This window comes from Nomia melanderi, chromosome 9, assembly GCF_051020985.1.
Source record: "Nomia melanderi isolate GNS246 chromosome 9, iyNomMela1, whole genome shotgun sequence".
Lineage (NCBI taxonomy): Eukaryota > Metazoa > Arthropoda > Insecta > Hymenoptera > Halictidae > Nomia > Nomia melanderi.
The window spans coordinates 10,631,255-10,647,637 of record NC_135007.1 but is presented as its reverse complement, the minus strand read 5'-3'; the positions used below and the strand labels follow the sequence as shown (position 1 = coordinate 10,647,637).

The 16,383-nt window shown below is 44.3% G+C and overlaps 2 protein-coding genes and 1 non-coding gene across 3 annotated transcripts in view; 2 read left to right on the top strand and 1 right to left on the bottom strand.

Moving 5' to 3' along the window:
* alpha-Man-Ia (alpha-Mannosidase class I a) overlaps positions 1-16,383 on the top strand; it is a 611,213-nt gene that overhangs the window by 185,836 nt on the left and 408,994 nt on the right. The window lies entirely within an intron of this gene.
* On the bottom strand, positions 4,802-4,873 carry TRNAE-UUC (transfer RNA glutamic acid (anticodon UUC)). The gene has a single exon. It is a non-coding gene; the product is annotated as a tRNA-Glu (tRNA).
* On the top strand, positions 13,388-15,292 carry LOC116432837 (facilitated trehalose transporter Tret1-2 homolog). The gene has a single exon (XM_031990272.2). The coding sequence runs from the start codon at positions 13,447-13,449 to the stop codon at positions 14,935-14,937; it is 1,491 nt and encodes a 496-aa protein (XP_031846132.2). The 5' UTR covers positions 13,388-13,446; the 3' UTR covers positions 14,938-15,292.

Below are 16,383 nucleotides of genomic sequence, written 5' to 3'. Positions count from 1 at the left end.
GGTCGCGTCCATTAGCGGGGAAGGTTGTCGCTGCTTAAAAATTTGTCTCACGGGTTCGCTGCTAATTCCGCCGTGCACGCGAGCCACTAAATGGACGGGCGCGGGGTATGGGAAAAGGTGAAGAGTTGCCACCCAAGTAGAAACTTTTTTCATCGTTGATTGTTCGGAGTCCGGCGGAGGGCAGGGTACTTCAGCCCCGCGATACGCTTCGGCTTTCTCTCTTCATCGCGATCGGCCGACCCATACGCGAATCGAGAAGGCCAGATGAGAAGGGGAGAGTGACGGAGAGCAGGGACGTCGTTAATTATCCCATTCTTCGCTGATTCCTTCGCGTTCGCGCTCGTTCCGCGTGGTCCCCTGACAATGACGGATACAAGCCTCGGTATCCGTAATAATTAGAAATAGAGTGGAGAACGTTAGGCATTCCAGTCTCCGATGAAAGGAAAAACACGAGAAACAAAAGTATCGCTGGCGTACACGTAAATAATTTTCATCGTTTTTCTCTTGGCGAAGGACAGTTCGCAATTAACACCAATGTCAGCTATATTTAGGTTTATTATTGACGAGGAGAGTCATTTTATTCGTTGGTTCGTTGGGAAATGGATTTCTTTGTTCGCGGAATGTTAGTTGCGAATTGTGATGTAGATTTTAACGTTAGAACTGCCTCGCCGGGCAAGATGGCTTCGGTTTCCTTGTTTCGAAATTATTGATACCTTAACCCCGATCGGACCACGATGCGACTTTCAGTCACATCTGAACTCAACATTTTAATTATTCCTTTTATTCTCATAAGTGACTGAGAGTCACATCGTGCTGTGATTCGTTGTAAAAACACGTGGTACGATTGGGGTTAAGAACATTGAATATTCGGAGTGATTTCGAAAATCAATATTTTCACTTGAATACTGTAACGAGTAATCGGAGAAACTGGAAATAATCTATCGTTACAATTTTTATAGGGATTGCATATCAATCGTATTAAATGCTCGGTAGTTCTAGTGTTAATTGATAGTTGACGAATATGTTTCATTTGTATCAAAGTGTATGGGGTTTACTGATTTTGTTTGATGACTTCTGTCTTTGTTTTACAGGTAAGCCAGGCTAAATCGCGATTATGTATACATCTAGTGGACCGTCGGTGCGTGTCGTCGTAAGTAAAACAGAGATATCAAGTTTACAGTTATAAGGCAAAAGACTAATATTTGAACGTACTCCACTTTGCTTGAAATACTAAAGACAACGATAATCTTGTCGTGGAATGTTTACTTTTCAAGTTAAACAGAGAAGGCTATTCTCTGCCTTGAACTTCTGACGTTTAAAATTCGGATAGAGATTCTTGTCACCACAATCGAAACGGTGGAATATTAAAATTCAGTTGTTTAAAATTGTACGTAATTGTTTTCTATTGCTCGTTCATGTCAGAAATGTATATGTTTCCTCCTGTAACCTACTTCGTTCCTAATCATAACTTGCGTCATCCCTTTTACTGCTCCTCGTTGCACGTTACTATCTTCTTACTCGAAACTTTTCTAGACTAATCTTCATAAACAAGATACAAGCTTCAACCCCCTTACATTATGATTTCTTTCGCGACTGTATAAAAGTTTCTTTACGATTAACAATTTCCAACGAAAAGATATTGAATTCGAAATCTTTACCAAGAATCTCTTATAACCTCTTGCGTTCTTTAATATTAACTCTCGTAACAAGCGTGAGTAATAATCACTAGCAATGTCCACAAATAAGTGATGTCTCAAGTTTTCATTTTATCTCTCTTATTTCTAAGCCATAATTAAAAATTCAAGCTTAAACTAACCTATTTTCTACATACGCCTTCTTAATTCACAGCCTGGAAGTAACCAATTAACCGCGTTCCACTTATGAATTATTTATTTTCTCCGATGGACATGTAATTCTTCTTCGTTTTGCTTCAGACTTTCCTTAGAGATTTCTGATATATCAGAGATTTCTAGAACTAAATTCCACAGTTAACAGGTTCAAACTTTCAATTCAAAATTGTTGCATTAGACATGCCAGATTCTTTCGAACGTATCGCTCTACATAAAATGATTCACACGTTGAATGCCATGGGGGTAACCGGCGACCCCCGACCAAATCGAATTGCTATAGTTCACTCAATGAAACGACAATTATATGAAAACATTTCTATATCGTAAATAATGCTACATAATACGGTGACATTCAGCTAGACGAACGTGGAATAGTAATAATGCAATTTAATCAAATGATTTAACATCATATTTTTCCCATTCTGTGTATTTTCCTCTGTGAAATCGTTCAACGTGTTAATAAACAAAATTCTTCCACATATCTGCTTTCAGCAGATAAAAACGAAATTCTTCGCGCCAGACTCCGCCGAATCTCTGAATTAATGTCCAACGCAAGGGGTTGAAAGGGTGCGACGATAAATCGTGTGTCGCGGGGAACCGTAGTCCCCACAGGTGTACGACAGGTGTAATCTCGGAAAATCGGCGAGGAAATCAGTACGGCGGTCGACGCGTCCTACAAAATGGCGTCGGTAATTGGTCGAGCGACCCGTCTGTTCTCCGGCTAGCGTCCTCCTCTTCCCCCCCGTGTGAACGTCGACCTTTAAGCCCCATACATATCGCCCTCGAGGGCTCCCGTTAAGAGTCTCCGTCGGGCAGCAGATTGTCGCCGGAGCCAGGACCGGAAAGAAAAGTTTGCTGACGTCGTGTAAGGTCATACAAGACACCTGTAACAGCTTAATAGTTTATGGCTGGCCGTAGACTTACTCGGCGGCGATATTTTCCCACGCGGCGGCGACGTCGTTGGGGGAAAAAGAGCGGCGGAGAACGCTTTCACGGCGAGATTACGTTCGAGTTTGTTAGCGGGAGGATGTAAAAAGATGCATCGCGACAGTGGCGGTGCAATTATTTGGGGGAGGGGTGATTTTTATTAAAGTTTCTTATCGGCCCGGCGATGTACAGCGCGTCGCTCGAAGCGCTCTCTTCGTTAGTCTCGGCCGATTTTTCGCCTCTTCGAAGGCCCGTTGCGACCGTAAGCTCGCATCGCTCGGAATTTAGTAGATTTTAAAGTGGACGCTGTAAATTTGAGGATTTTCGAACTTTAATACACGATCGTATTGAGCCGAGTGTTTTAAATGGAAATTATGGGGACCGAATGCTTTATTTTCGTATTCGTTAATGTTTATTGATGACCGATGCTCGAATGGAAGTTTGGTTAGCCAGTGTAACCGGGGCTTGGAAAGCACGGAACATATTGATAGTATAGAAATGTGTTTTTTATTTTATTTACCTACACGCTCGGTGCGCGTTTATCGATAGATTTAAATTACAAAACGGAGCGCGGAACCAATTCGTTAACGATTTCACGGTGTTTCATATTGTGGCATATTTTGCCACTCGTTATTGCCATTTGGAATGTTTCCTCGGCTGGGCCGGACCTTTTTTTCCCGTTTCGCCCGAATATTTTCCTCCCCGGGTAATTTTCTTTGTATGCGTAACGCGGCGGATTAATTTTCCAATGAAACGACTATGGAACGTGGAAAACGGTCGCGTTGCGCACTTTGTTTATTCAGAAAATACAAATTACCAACAAAGAACGACGAATATTGAAATTCCCTTTTATTATTTGTTTCTTGAAATTTGCATGAAGCTCCGATGGTTTCGCAGTATATCGAAACCGTCACTGTTCTTTCAATTAACTGCCAAAATCATTCTTTACGTGAACGCGTTAACATTCATTCTATTGGCAGGCAAATTTGCATCTTCCATTTGATTATTTCATAAATTCTTTCATTCATTATTAGTCCGCAGGATATTAACACTCTAGTTCCTAGCATAATCTATGAGTTATGAAATAATTAATAATAATTTCATAAACTATTCATCAATAATTATTACGAATTATTTCATAATCCATAAATTATCCTAGGAACTAGAGTGTTAACGTCCTGCGAACTATCCTGCGAATACTGGAAACGAACTTAATAAATATATTATTATCATCCATTTTCATATATATTTCAGCAATATATTCTTCGTCGCTTTTATTTGAAAAACAAGGCGCGATCCGTGTTGCAAAATCCACGATCGATTGGCCCATTACCTCGCAGGTTGTTGCAACAGCACGCATGTAGCCAGCTGTATCCCCCCGCGGGCCAGGTTTTTCCCGTTTTATTTTTTTAAACAGAAAAACCGAACGACCGCGGTCGCACATCCTAACGGCGATACTTCTTTTTTCTGGTGTTCATTTTTCAACGCGTACGTGCCGGGGATACCGAGACGAAAAGTTTGCTTTGCGGCGCGGTAATGCCGCACGAAAACTTGGCGCCCGGGAGTACGTGCCCGTTCGCGGGAAGGTGCAAAAGGAGGAAGAATTTGAGTTTCGTTCAAATACAAAGAAAGTTTCGGAACGACGTCCGCGGGTCTAATTGAGTAACTTTTTCCTCGTTCGACACGGCTTGTTTGAGGGTAACCCTAATAGAACTATTTTTCGGACGGCTCCCCGAGGAGCGGGACATCGTTTTCGCAATTGGAAAAACTTTTTTCGTCGTCCCGGCTAGGCGATTCGTTTATTTAGTTGAGAAAATTTAAGTACGCTACTCCTGGACCCATCCCAGTTGTACTTCATTCGCGCATCGCCCCCTGAGCTTCTCCTTCACTTCGGCCTCCTTCTTTCTTATTTTTGGCAAAGGATAATAGCTTCTTAAAATATACATTGATTTTAAATATCGTAGAATTGAGTACGTACAACGTGTATATAAAAGTTAGAAGAAAAAAAAATCTAAAAAAGAATTTTCCGGTACCGGGAATCGAACCCGAGCCTCCTGGGTGAAAGCCAGGTATCCTAGCCACTAGACCATACCGGAGAAGTTGGTAGTGGGTCTTCAAACGAGAGTCTTATGTAGTTACAGAATCGAATGATTTTAACATTTTCGTGAAGTTTCTCATAGGATTTTATAGTTAAAGGTAATAAGAATTAATAGTTTATTATAATTAGTTATATTCTTCACGTATTATCGACAGTGATACGTAGCATCTAGCAAACGTTGAAAAAAACTCGATTCGCTTACATCTGCTCGTACAAGCAATGTTTAATTAAATATGTCAAAATGTTCTCAGCCAATATGAAATATCAACGGTTTCGAGTTTCGAGTGAAATACATTCCACTCGCTCAGAATAATTATTATTTCATCACGGGCTATAAATATTGCAGCGAAACGAAACAATGCGGGTTTCCTATCTCCGGGGTAATTATAATGATTAATACCGTAACTGACGTGACTTGCAATTTGCGCAGCTTTCGCTGTATAACAAACATCAAGGCTGCCCGGCCTGGCAGAGCGAAGCAAAGGAAAGCAAATGGTTTTCGGTAGGAGTCAGTAGAACAGAACAGATTCCCTTCTCTTTTTGCGTTGTACAACCCTCCCTGTCAACTCGTACACCTTTCTTCTTCCATTGACCGCCCTCTCTACTCCCTTTCCACTAACTCCTCCCTAAAACCATCCACTCTGCTTTGCCAGACAATACGACGCCATCCCCGTCTTTCGCCTGCACCAAGCCCTTAAATAGAGAAAGACTGTCGCCGTGGGAATATCGAATAGTACGGCCATGTGCAAGTTCGCTTCAATAAGAACTGAGGGCAATGATTTCAGATCTAAGGTGGTTGGATATAAAATCTATGATATAGTGATCCACACCATGAAGACAGTCCCTGGATAATCCCACATTTCCACGATCACCGAACACGTCATACCAAGACTACAAGCATGACTAATGACCAATCATTATCAGTGATTCTATTTGACCTTGCCCGATACCAATGGCAAGTGGAAACGTTACGTAAGCCTTGAAAACAGTATTTTAAAGCAGCAGATAATCAGTGACGAATTATCTCGAATCTTAGATGTTCAATTCAGTTAGACTGCAATTTTCGAAGCTCACGTGCAATTGTAATTAAATCGATCGAATATGTTCCACATTCAAGTTCAATTCGACATATTTAACTCTTAGCACTGCAGGTTGTTTTGTAATCAGCAACTAATTTTTATAGTATTCCTAGCGAAAATTAGAAATGCTGTAACATCTCTTCGATCTTTTATTTTCCTTCTTGGTAGAAAATTTGGATGTGTGGAGAATCTAATAATTTTAAGGTAGTTCCTTTAAGATTCATTAAACTATTTAATATTATAACTGGTGCAATATTGGAGCCTACAGAGTTCAAAGGGTTAATAAGCAACTCCGCCCGTCGACACTGTCAACCGATCGTCGTCGACATTCGGGGGGTCGACGAAAAAAAAATGGCCGATCCCCGAATCATTTAAAACGCCCTATCGCGAGTAATGCGCGCGCGCGAGAGGGGGAAGGGAAAAAATAACGGGCGAGAAAAAAAATATAAAATTCTTTGTTACACCGTGTTACCGTTTTTCGTTTCACGCAGTAAATCCCGGGCCATCGATTTAAATTCCGTCCGCGCTGTCATCGGATTTAAAAGTGTTACGTTCGGCCGGGCATCGTATCGGTCGCCGACAGCGTTGATCGATTGTTTCTGGCAACAAATAATGTGTTCCACTGTTTTTTGCCGGTCAACGGCGCGGCGCTGGGCGGCGTGTCGATACCGCGCCGCAACGTCGCGAGGGGGAAGGCCTGTCGTCCGCGCGGAAACGACGTCGGACGTAACTTCCTACCGAGCGGTACGCAACCGGGGACAATTATCGGATATCCACGGTTGACAAATTGCACGATCAGCCGGCTACAGTTTTAATGAAGCTTTATCGGGCCCTGGTTTGTCCGCGCGGCGGCCGTACGATGAAAAATACAAGCAACGCCCCCGCAAAAACACCGTCCGCGATCTCTGCCCCCGTCCTCTTCGACGTTCGAGCGCAACTTGAATCGGCCGATTCCACCGATTGATAGCCAACTCTGCCGCGGATAATGCGTTCGAACAGCGTATTAACGAACGGATTAACTCGCGCGTGTGTGCCCGGCCATAAAAAGCCCCGATCATTAAGCACCTGCGCCGCCGCGTATCGCCGCACGGCGACACACTTTTATTTAATTTTACGTCCGCCCCGCGGAATCGGCCGCGATTATTCGTTTTCATGCGGACGGAACGAGGACAATAACGCCGTTCGAGGGGAAAAAAGTGGCTCGATTCGGCCGCGCGAGCTTGTTGTTCGAATTGTTCAGCGGTTAACATCCGTCTCTTTTTCAGACATCGGCCAACCCCTACCCGCTGCGATCGTGTTTGCGAACGTTCCTATTCGTCGATGGAGTCCAACTTTTTCCGTTGCTTCCTTCGTTGAATATTCAGAGCGCAATTAGTATCCGCGTATTTCGTGATTATAATTGGCTCGCGGCCTTTGCAATCCTCGCGTTAGTTTCAATAAGAAAATAATTAACCGAGCAATTCCATCTATTATTTGCGATTAAGTGTCACAGTCTTTCCACCGAAATACCACGTGTTTGCCTTTTAATTTCAATCAAGTAATCAACATTCACGTCATCCCTTCAACACAAAACTACCGAGCAGTTAAATGAAGTTGACAGTTCTCTGTATCAGCTCCGAGTGCATTCGTTGAGACTTTAATTGATTTACAATTCAGTTTGCGTGCATAAATCGATGTTTTCAATAATTTCTCAAAGAAACGTTCGTTATCTTTTTAATACTTACAAAAACAAGACATTAGGAAAGTCATTCTGACTCGTTCAGTAGTTTTAATGTTAAAAAACCAGAAGCCAATGAACTTCAGATCCACATCTCCAAATATTACATCGAACGTTTCATATCGTCCGACACAAACACTCGTCCCCAGAAATCCTTCTGTTCCTCGAATCACCGTCTCGTTCTCAGCATAGATCACTCGTGACACTTCGCGGGGGATTGAAGGACGGGCGCAGCGAGTGTAGCCCTATATCTCCGCTCCGAATTTATCGCAGGCTCAATGTATCCTCTGTATTGCGTCATTAAAGACGCATATTCCGGCCGCATATTCGTGATCTCGGCGGCCGGCGGAGGCGGGCGGTGCGGCGGCGACCATAAGCGACGCTGTGGCGTCGTTCCGCCCCCGGAGAATCGCGAGAAAATGTTTTTCTCATAGCCCGGGCCGATTTTATGGAACCGTGTGCCGGCGCGACCTCTCGTAAAACAATCATTTTTCCATCGCCTCGAACCGACCGCGTGCTCGCAATACGTTTTGCGATATTATTGCGAAAGAGGGACGCGCGTTATGAATTCGCGGGAGGTAGACGGATTTCCACTCGCTTACTTCTCTCTCTCTCTCCCTCTTTCTCTCTCTCTCTCTCGCTCGTTTTCTTCGTCTCTTCGCCGACATTCCTCTCGGGTGTTTTTCCGCGAGATTCGAACGAACTCGCGTATAATGCGATCGCGACAGCACTTCGGTTCTTCTAGTGAAATCTCTATAACCTGGTTTCTTTTCCAGAGAGACGATATTATCGGGAATTAGCCAGTGTTGGACTTTACATATAAATTCGTAACAAATGTAGAATTTTTGAAGGTTTCCGTATCGCGCCAGAAACAGTTTGTTACTAGGATTGTAACGGGGTGCGATATTTAATTCTATACGAACAAATTTCCTTTTTATTCGCCTCGAGTATGTATTAACGGTTATTTTAGAATTTTCTAGCTTCTTATTGCTGTTCGTAAGTTTTAAGTTGCGAGGCAGTATAATGCGAAAGCATGCCTGATCTGATTACCGGCCAGGTCTTTCCAATTATCCCGGCTCCGACCTTAATCGCGGAATATCGATTGCACCGCGAGCTATATTCTTCCCGGCGGCATTGCCGGGATCATATTTTTCCGGTCTCATGTTGTTTTCGAACTGCACCGACCGGGCGAGTCCGATTGAATTGTTTTCGCTAGGATATTATGTTACGCGAAAATAGTTTTATTCCGCTGATAAGCTCGACGGGAGTTCAGCGGGTCGCTTGTTGCGTAAAAAATGTCGATGCAATAAATGGAATTCGGTCGGGCAAGGCTTCTATTTTCACCGGCGAATTGTATTTCAGAAAACAGGGAAACATTTTCTGAACCGTTGTATCGAATTCGGCGTGTATAGAACACCCCGCAAAACCAGGTTTTCGGAAGCGAGTCGAACACGTCGGACGATTTTTCCGTGGTATTTTCGAATTCGTGTTTTTCCCCGTTTATTTCGGATTTCGAGATGGAAGACGAGAAAAGGAGGTTTTTTTTTTTCGCGAATCCACGGTAAGAGCCAGGAGTTCCAATCTCGGCTCGAAACGCTCGCATTTTTCAACTCGCGCCACCCCTACATGTGTAGACCCTTGCGCAGTTTATTTCGAAGACCTCCATTGATCATCGTGTCTCATACATCAATTTTACACCCGCCCCTCTCTACCGGCGACGCTTTTCCATGGCGCTTCCACGGGGTTATAACCGCACCGCGACAAAAAGCGGCGCGTTCAATCGTCGACGAGAGGAAGGCTTTCTCGGCAGAAAGCTTTCCCTTCCGTCAGTAACTCCGTTCACCGACTGACTCGAAATTTTTGAAAGCGTATTCTGCTCACTTTGAGAAAGGATCGTGCATTCAGCCCCGTGAAACACGCCCCCACACCGCGCGCGACGATATTTTATGAGATCACGCGGCTCCGGTGTACCGTTATAAAAAATTGATACCGTACTCGTGACTCGACAACTCCTTCGATCGCGGATTCGTGCGAGGATTTCCGTAGAGGTCGGACATTAATCGTCATAAACTTCAAAACATTCATTGCAATTTTTCCATTGCATCCGAACTTCCAACAATTGTTACTATCGATATAAAGAGCTATCACAGTTTAATTATTGTAATTAATATATCAAAGAATATATTATATTCCTGCAGTCATTATCACATCAACTATAATATAACTATAAATATAATAACTATAGATAGAAACTGCATTGCTTAATATCTCAGAGAACACATTACATTCCTGCAATCACTGCCTATCGCAATCCTACACGAACTTCTGCAGGTATACAAAAACGGAACTAATTGCTCGGATGATCCATTCTTCGAAAGAAAACCAATCACCGTCGTCCGAGGGTGATATCAGTCAGTGTCGGGAAAACAATAAGTCACGCGTCGGCGTGGCGCATCCAAGAATAATCTGGATGATTGAACGCATCAGTGTTACTGCGACGAGTATCATGGCGGAGCGCGGCTTGTTCATTTTTGCCGCGTTTCTGCTCCCGGTAAACAGAGAGCCTTATTTCACCCTCCAGTCGAGTAGATTACACTCCCGAAGGTTGGCGATCCCATCCAGGATCCCCGTGTACAATACACGTCCGCTTTTACGCGGTGCACCATTTGCTTGGCTCCTGGAACTTTCCTTTCTCCGGCCGTATCCTTTATCTTCGCCGGGGCGGGGCCCCCGAACAAACGCATCCCACGCGAGTTGTTTTTCCCTTCGTTCCAGCCGCATCAATCTTTCTCTTGCGGGTTTGCCCCGTGCCATGAGATTTCACCTGGGCCGCTCGCGCGCGCGCCTCAAGTACCCCCGTGCCAGCCACTTTTACGCACCCTTTGCCAGGGAACAGGGTCGAAGCAGGGCGGAAAACTCGGCGTTACGCCCCCTTTCCCTCCAGGGAGGACTAATAAAGCGACGTGCCTCGCATTATACTCGCGAGCCGCAGCCCCGCGTGAATCACGGGGCACGGTGTGTTAGGGGCGTAACGAGATTTTACGGTGTATCGACGCTTTCCACGAGCTCTGTTTGTTTTGTTTCTCTGTGCCCGCTTTGTGCCTCTGCAATCGATGCGTGGTTAATGATCGTTGCTAGTTTCCATTACTCGCGGTGTTTGTGGAATGGGGAAGGAGGGTTTTGTAGGTTTGTAGCGTTGGTACCCGGTGAATGAATGGTTTTATTGTAGAATGGTACGAGTAGATGGAGATGATATCTAAAATTCAGTTTGTTTCGTTAACTTTGTAATCTGCAGCATATGGAATTTACTTGACGTAACTGTAGTCCAATGAACGCTGTTTTTGTCTTACATAAATCGCAATATGTATAGCATTTCCAGAAGCTTTTCATCGAGACTTTCAAGGACTGTCGAAGCTATACGAACATTTAATAAACCTAGTTTCTGCTATGAGTTTGTAGTTGGTACCTGGATTAGTGTTTTGTTGTAGAGTGTTACGAGTAGATGGAGATATCTAAAATTTTATTTGTTTTGTTAACTTTGTAATCTGTAGCATATAGAATTTACTTGACTGTAGTCCAATGAACGCTGTTTTTATCTCGCATAAATCGCAATATGTACAGCATTTTCCGAAGCTTTTCATCGAGACTTTCAAGGACTATCGACGGAGCTATACGAATACTTAATGAACCTAATTTCTGCTGCAAATATCCTATTTCTATCGTTCTTGGTCACACGCAGCTCCTTACGGCTGCAGTCTGAAGTTCAACCACGAGCAAATGATACGAGTGCGTTCGGCGAACAAAAATGTCTCCCCGGGATCGCAGAAGAAGTTTATTATGCGACGTCGGTGGGACGCGTCCTTCCGCGTTGGTCCTCCAGGAACCGCCCCCGTCCAAATGAGAAGAAACTAGTTTCCTGGCCGTGCTTTATCCGGTTTGCTCTTTTCAAGCACGTCGAAACACACCCAGGAGAGCCGGCGCTCCTCGCGATTCTGCTCGTATGTTCTCATAAAGGCGTGCACTGTTAAAAAGGCCTTTTTGTCGCTCGCGCGTGGAGAGAGAGACTCACATGGTAACGAGACTTTGGAGAGTCTTGCGCATTAAAAGGCGCGTTTCTACGCCGGCGAATGGGAAAAACGGTGGTGGAAGGCGGCGCGGAGGGTTTTCGGGAGGAAACTGGCCAAGGGAAAGAAGTGCGCACCGCCACGGCATATTTGCCAGGCATCAAAGAGCTGAAGGCCGGTAATGGAATTGAGAGGAGTCGACTGGGGCTTCCTGTTTACCCAGCTGATTTCTTGATTTTTATTGACTCCCCGGCTTGCGGGGCCACGGAATTTTAAACGGCCACCGAACTCCAAAAACTGCCGGCTAGTCGGGATGAAATTGATCGAGCCATTCGCCTTAACAACCCCTAAGCCTCGAGCTACTATACGCTAACTTCGTTTTATATTTTTAGTAATTTTTGTGTACGGTAATTGGGACTTCTGATCATTGAAGTTTGAATATCGAGCTATGTGGGTGATGTAACATCGTCGTGTAACAGAATTTTGTAGAAATTTTTTGAATGAATTTTTAGATGTTTCCAAGATATACAATCGATCTGCTTCATACTGTGTGTACGTATTTTCGTTCGGAAAGGGTTTAAATAATTTTTGTACTCCTGTAAACCGGACGAAGATTTGTTCCATTTTGACCGAATGAAAGAGAGTCGACACACTTGGATACTTCGACAATCCGAGGCATTGTTGCATGCTGTATAAAAGACGAATCAGTCACGGGTCACAAAAGTTCAGCGATAACGAAATTCTATATCTGAGAGTTGAATGAAAATGCAGAAAACAGACTCGAGACTGTCCGTACCGTTTCAGCTGAAACGTGACGCAATTGACATCGAGATTTGTGAAATTCAATGCTGAAAAACGATTCCACTATCTTGTTTCGAAAACACTGCGAACTCTATAACAACATCAGCAACGGGGGAAATATTTGGTGCTCTGCGTTTTAATTCTCGTAAGAAACGCGTTCGTGTAAAACAATTATTTCAGTGAAATATTCGACCACGGAAGTAAATAAAGAATAAATATCGAGAAACATATTCCTCTAATATTAATTCTTCATCTATCATCATTCTATTAATCAACATCTAATATAATTATAAAATCTTTCATACTTAGCATCATCATGCGATTCAACCTCCGAGTAAGCAAAATTTACATAGATACGTCACCGTGATCCGAATAATTCGTCTTTTTGCTTAGCTGAGATTAAGATTACACGACGTGTCCCCACAGTGTCAGCAATAAAGTTATCCTGATTGGTTATTCATGCCGTGGAAGAGGTAAAACGGCTCGCCAGGAGTGAAGGGTTATAAAACAATCCTCCGAAGAGAATTTACGACCTCCTTCGGTTCACCTTCATATTCATACTTATCAGGTACGATTGCATATCTAATCATCTCCCAAATTTCTTCCCACCTGTCTAAAGGCTTAATCTAAATAAATTGATAAGATAACAAAGGAGAAAGTCCACTTTATTCCGCAATCAGTACGTGCGAGAAGAACACTTGGCTATAATTTGAATCGATTACGCAGCTATTTGGTTTTCTCATGAGCAACGTTCGTGCAATATTAGATTTCAGTCAGGCAAAAACCGATCCACAACGCTTCCGGGAGACGCGCGCGCTCGGGGAATACCGCGCGGTGATAAGGAAGAGCTTTGACGAGACATGTCAGTAGGGTTTCACAGCTCGCGGAGTGTGAATCGATCCGTTGGACTATGGAGAAGAATGTCAGCAAAAAAGAGGAGCCCGAGCTGAGGCTTCATATCAGGCAGCTGATGACAGCTCTCTGCCCCCTGCTAGGTGTCTTCGTGGCGGGCCTTTCGTCAGGGTACAGCGCTGTGCTGCTACCTCAGCTGAACTCGCCGACTTCGAGGCACAATCGTACATCGACGAATTTCACTTCTGACAGCGATATCACGGTGTCCAGCATCGACGAGGAATCTTGGATTGCGTCGTCGACGATCCTCTTAATGACGCCGGGCTGCTGGCTATCTGGATTCCTGATGGAGAAGTTGGGTAGAAAGAGGTCCACGAGTGTCCTCTTCCCTGTGTCTTTGATCGGATGGCTGACAATTGGCCTATCCAACAACATCGCTTGCCTGCTAATCGGAAGGCTAATCTCCGGCTTGTCTGCAGGAGCTTTCGGCCCGGTAACTACAGTCTACATCAGCGAGACGTCGGATCCGGTGCTGCGCGGATTCCTACTCGGCCTGATCACGTTAACCCTCTCGGCCGGCATCTTTGTGGTCCACTTCGTTGGCGTCTGGCTGCACTGGCGAACGACCGCGCATATCTGCACAGCCTTCGTGTTTATCAGCTGGTTGACTTGCTTCATGTCTCGGGAAAGTCCCACGTGGCTGATCAGCAAAGGCTCGACGGACCAGGCGCTTCAGTCCTGGGTGTACCTTCGGGGATGGGGAACGCTGAGCGAGTATCAGGCTCTGCAGAACTCGAAGAACTCTAGAAGAACACCTGCGAAACGTTCGGTTTACTCGAAACTGAAGAGGACGCTGTCTTCTAGACGCTTTCTGTGGCCCCTAGGTGTCTTGACCGTGTTCTTCTTCACCTCCCAATTCTCGGGGTTCAACGTTGTCGTCTTCTACTCCGTTGACATGCTGATGGAAGTGACTGGACCGGAGTACGCTTATTTAGGCACCATGATCATCGATGTGATTCGGTTAATTACGTGCAGTGTTGGTTGCTATTTGATCAGAATATGTAACAGGAGGACTCTGACCTTGTTGTCCGGATGTGGAACAGCTTCCTCTTTGTTTCTATTGAGTCTTTCTTTGTATCTGAATATCTGCAGACCTTGGTGGCCTGGTTTCTTGCTAGTGCTCTATATCGTGTTCCTGACGATTGGCCTGGCACCTCTGCCGTGGATACTCTGCGGGGAACTGTTCCCCAGGAAATTCAGGGGCCCCGGGTCTGGGATCACTTCCGGTCTGGCGTTCGCGTTCTTTTTTGTGGTTGTGAAAATCGCGCCGGCGATGTTTGTAGCGTTGCAGCCGCACGGAACTTTCGCAATTTACGGTGTTATAACGGTACTCGGGACGGGGTTCCTGTACCTGACACTGCCGGAAACAAAGGACAAGACCCTGCAGGAGGTAGAGAGTGCCTTCGATAGAAAGTCGAGCGAGTTTGACGCCGAGAATGCGGAGATCACGACCGATGAAAATCGACGTATCAAACACGCTGAAACCTAGCCCGGAACCTCAACGAGCGTGTTTCCTCCTGGAACTAGACAGTTTTTCATTCCTCCGCAGTATTAACGATTGCGAACTGTGACATTTAGCTAGAAGCAAGTCTGGGTATTGAGAGTCACATGAGTTTATAATTAACGCGATGCTGTCAAGAACGTTTAAGCGTCGAGTTTCTTTTAAGATAGAGTGACTGGTGTCGCGGTTGCAATTTTTATAATAAGAAAGGCGATTTTGGAGTTGGAGAGAGTAAAATTATTCTTTCTGGAAATACCGCTTGTGACCTGTATATTTGAAGTGTTAAGAAGTGTAATGGAAATGTTATAGTATCATCAGGCATGAATAAACGATGTTATAGGTATTTTCAGCGCGTAATTCATGTAACGATTCATTGAATATTTTTATAGCCGAGATTCCCAACCGCGAGTTTAGTATTACCTTCGTTTAAGGCTTCGTTCGATGGCCTCTATTTTCAATATCAATTATCCTTCTAATTAGCGCTCAATCAATTTTACCAGCGATAGAAAATCAGGTTGAAATCTGATAAGGAATAGGATCCCATATCGAATTCCAACGTGTGCTAATTATAAATTACTGCAATCCGACTCCTTCATTCGGTAGTATTAACTCTCTGCTGAATAATTCGATTCCTGCGCGTTACGTGAAGAGTATCTGATTGAACATGAGAATATTCGGTCTGTAATTTTTCCTTTATTAGGCTACCACGAGTGCTGCGCTCCGAATATACCGAATGAATATTACGTTCGTTTCTCGACAGGATCATTAAAAGTACATATCGTATTTAATTGGGCCTATTGTTTTATCTTTCATATCCCGAACTAAGTAGTCTCCACCTTTATCCGAATTATGCGTATTTTCATTTTGAATACATCAAGGCACGCGAAGTGTTGCGGAAATTAAGATAAACATTTTCAAATTGAATAATTAACGGGGAAACACATCTGCTTAACCTGAACGTTGCAATTCGGTTCAGTTTCATTCAGGAAATTTTATAATTTCGTCCATTAAATTTAATTGAATTGGTTCACGGTAACATGCCGTGAAAAGTGGTATCCCCGAAGTATTTTCGTGGCACGAGAGGTTAAAGAATGTTCGAATCGAGATTTCCAAGCGAATATATTCTGTTTCGGGGAAATGCAATTTTCCACGGTCGGCATGCCACATTTTCCTCCTCTCGCCGGCGATAATAAAGAGGGCTGGAGGCGGCAACGGTGAAGGATTAATTTGTTCCTGCGGGGAACTGGCAGCCGCGATTTAGGGGTAAATTTGTTGGCGAAATGAAAATGTAACCTCATAACTCTGCTTCCTTCGCGTCGCTTTATGCATAGCCCAGGCCGCATCCGTCGGTTTTATACACTTCATAAACATTCCTCCGGATTTCCTCGTCGTCACACTCGACGTCATCATCTCCTTCGCGCACGCCCGGGGTGA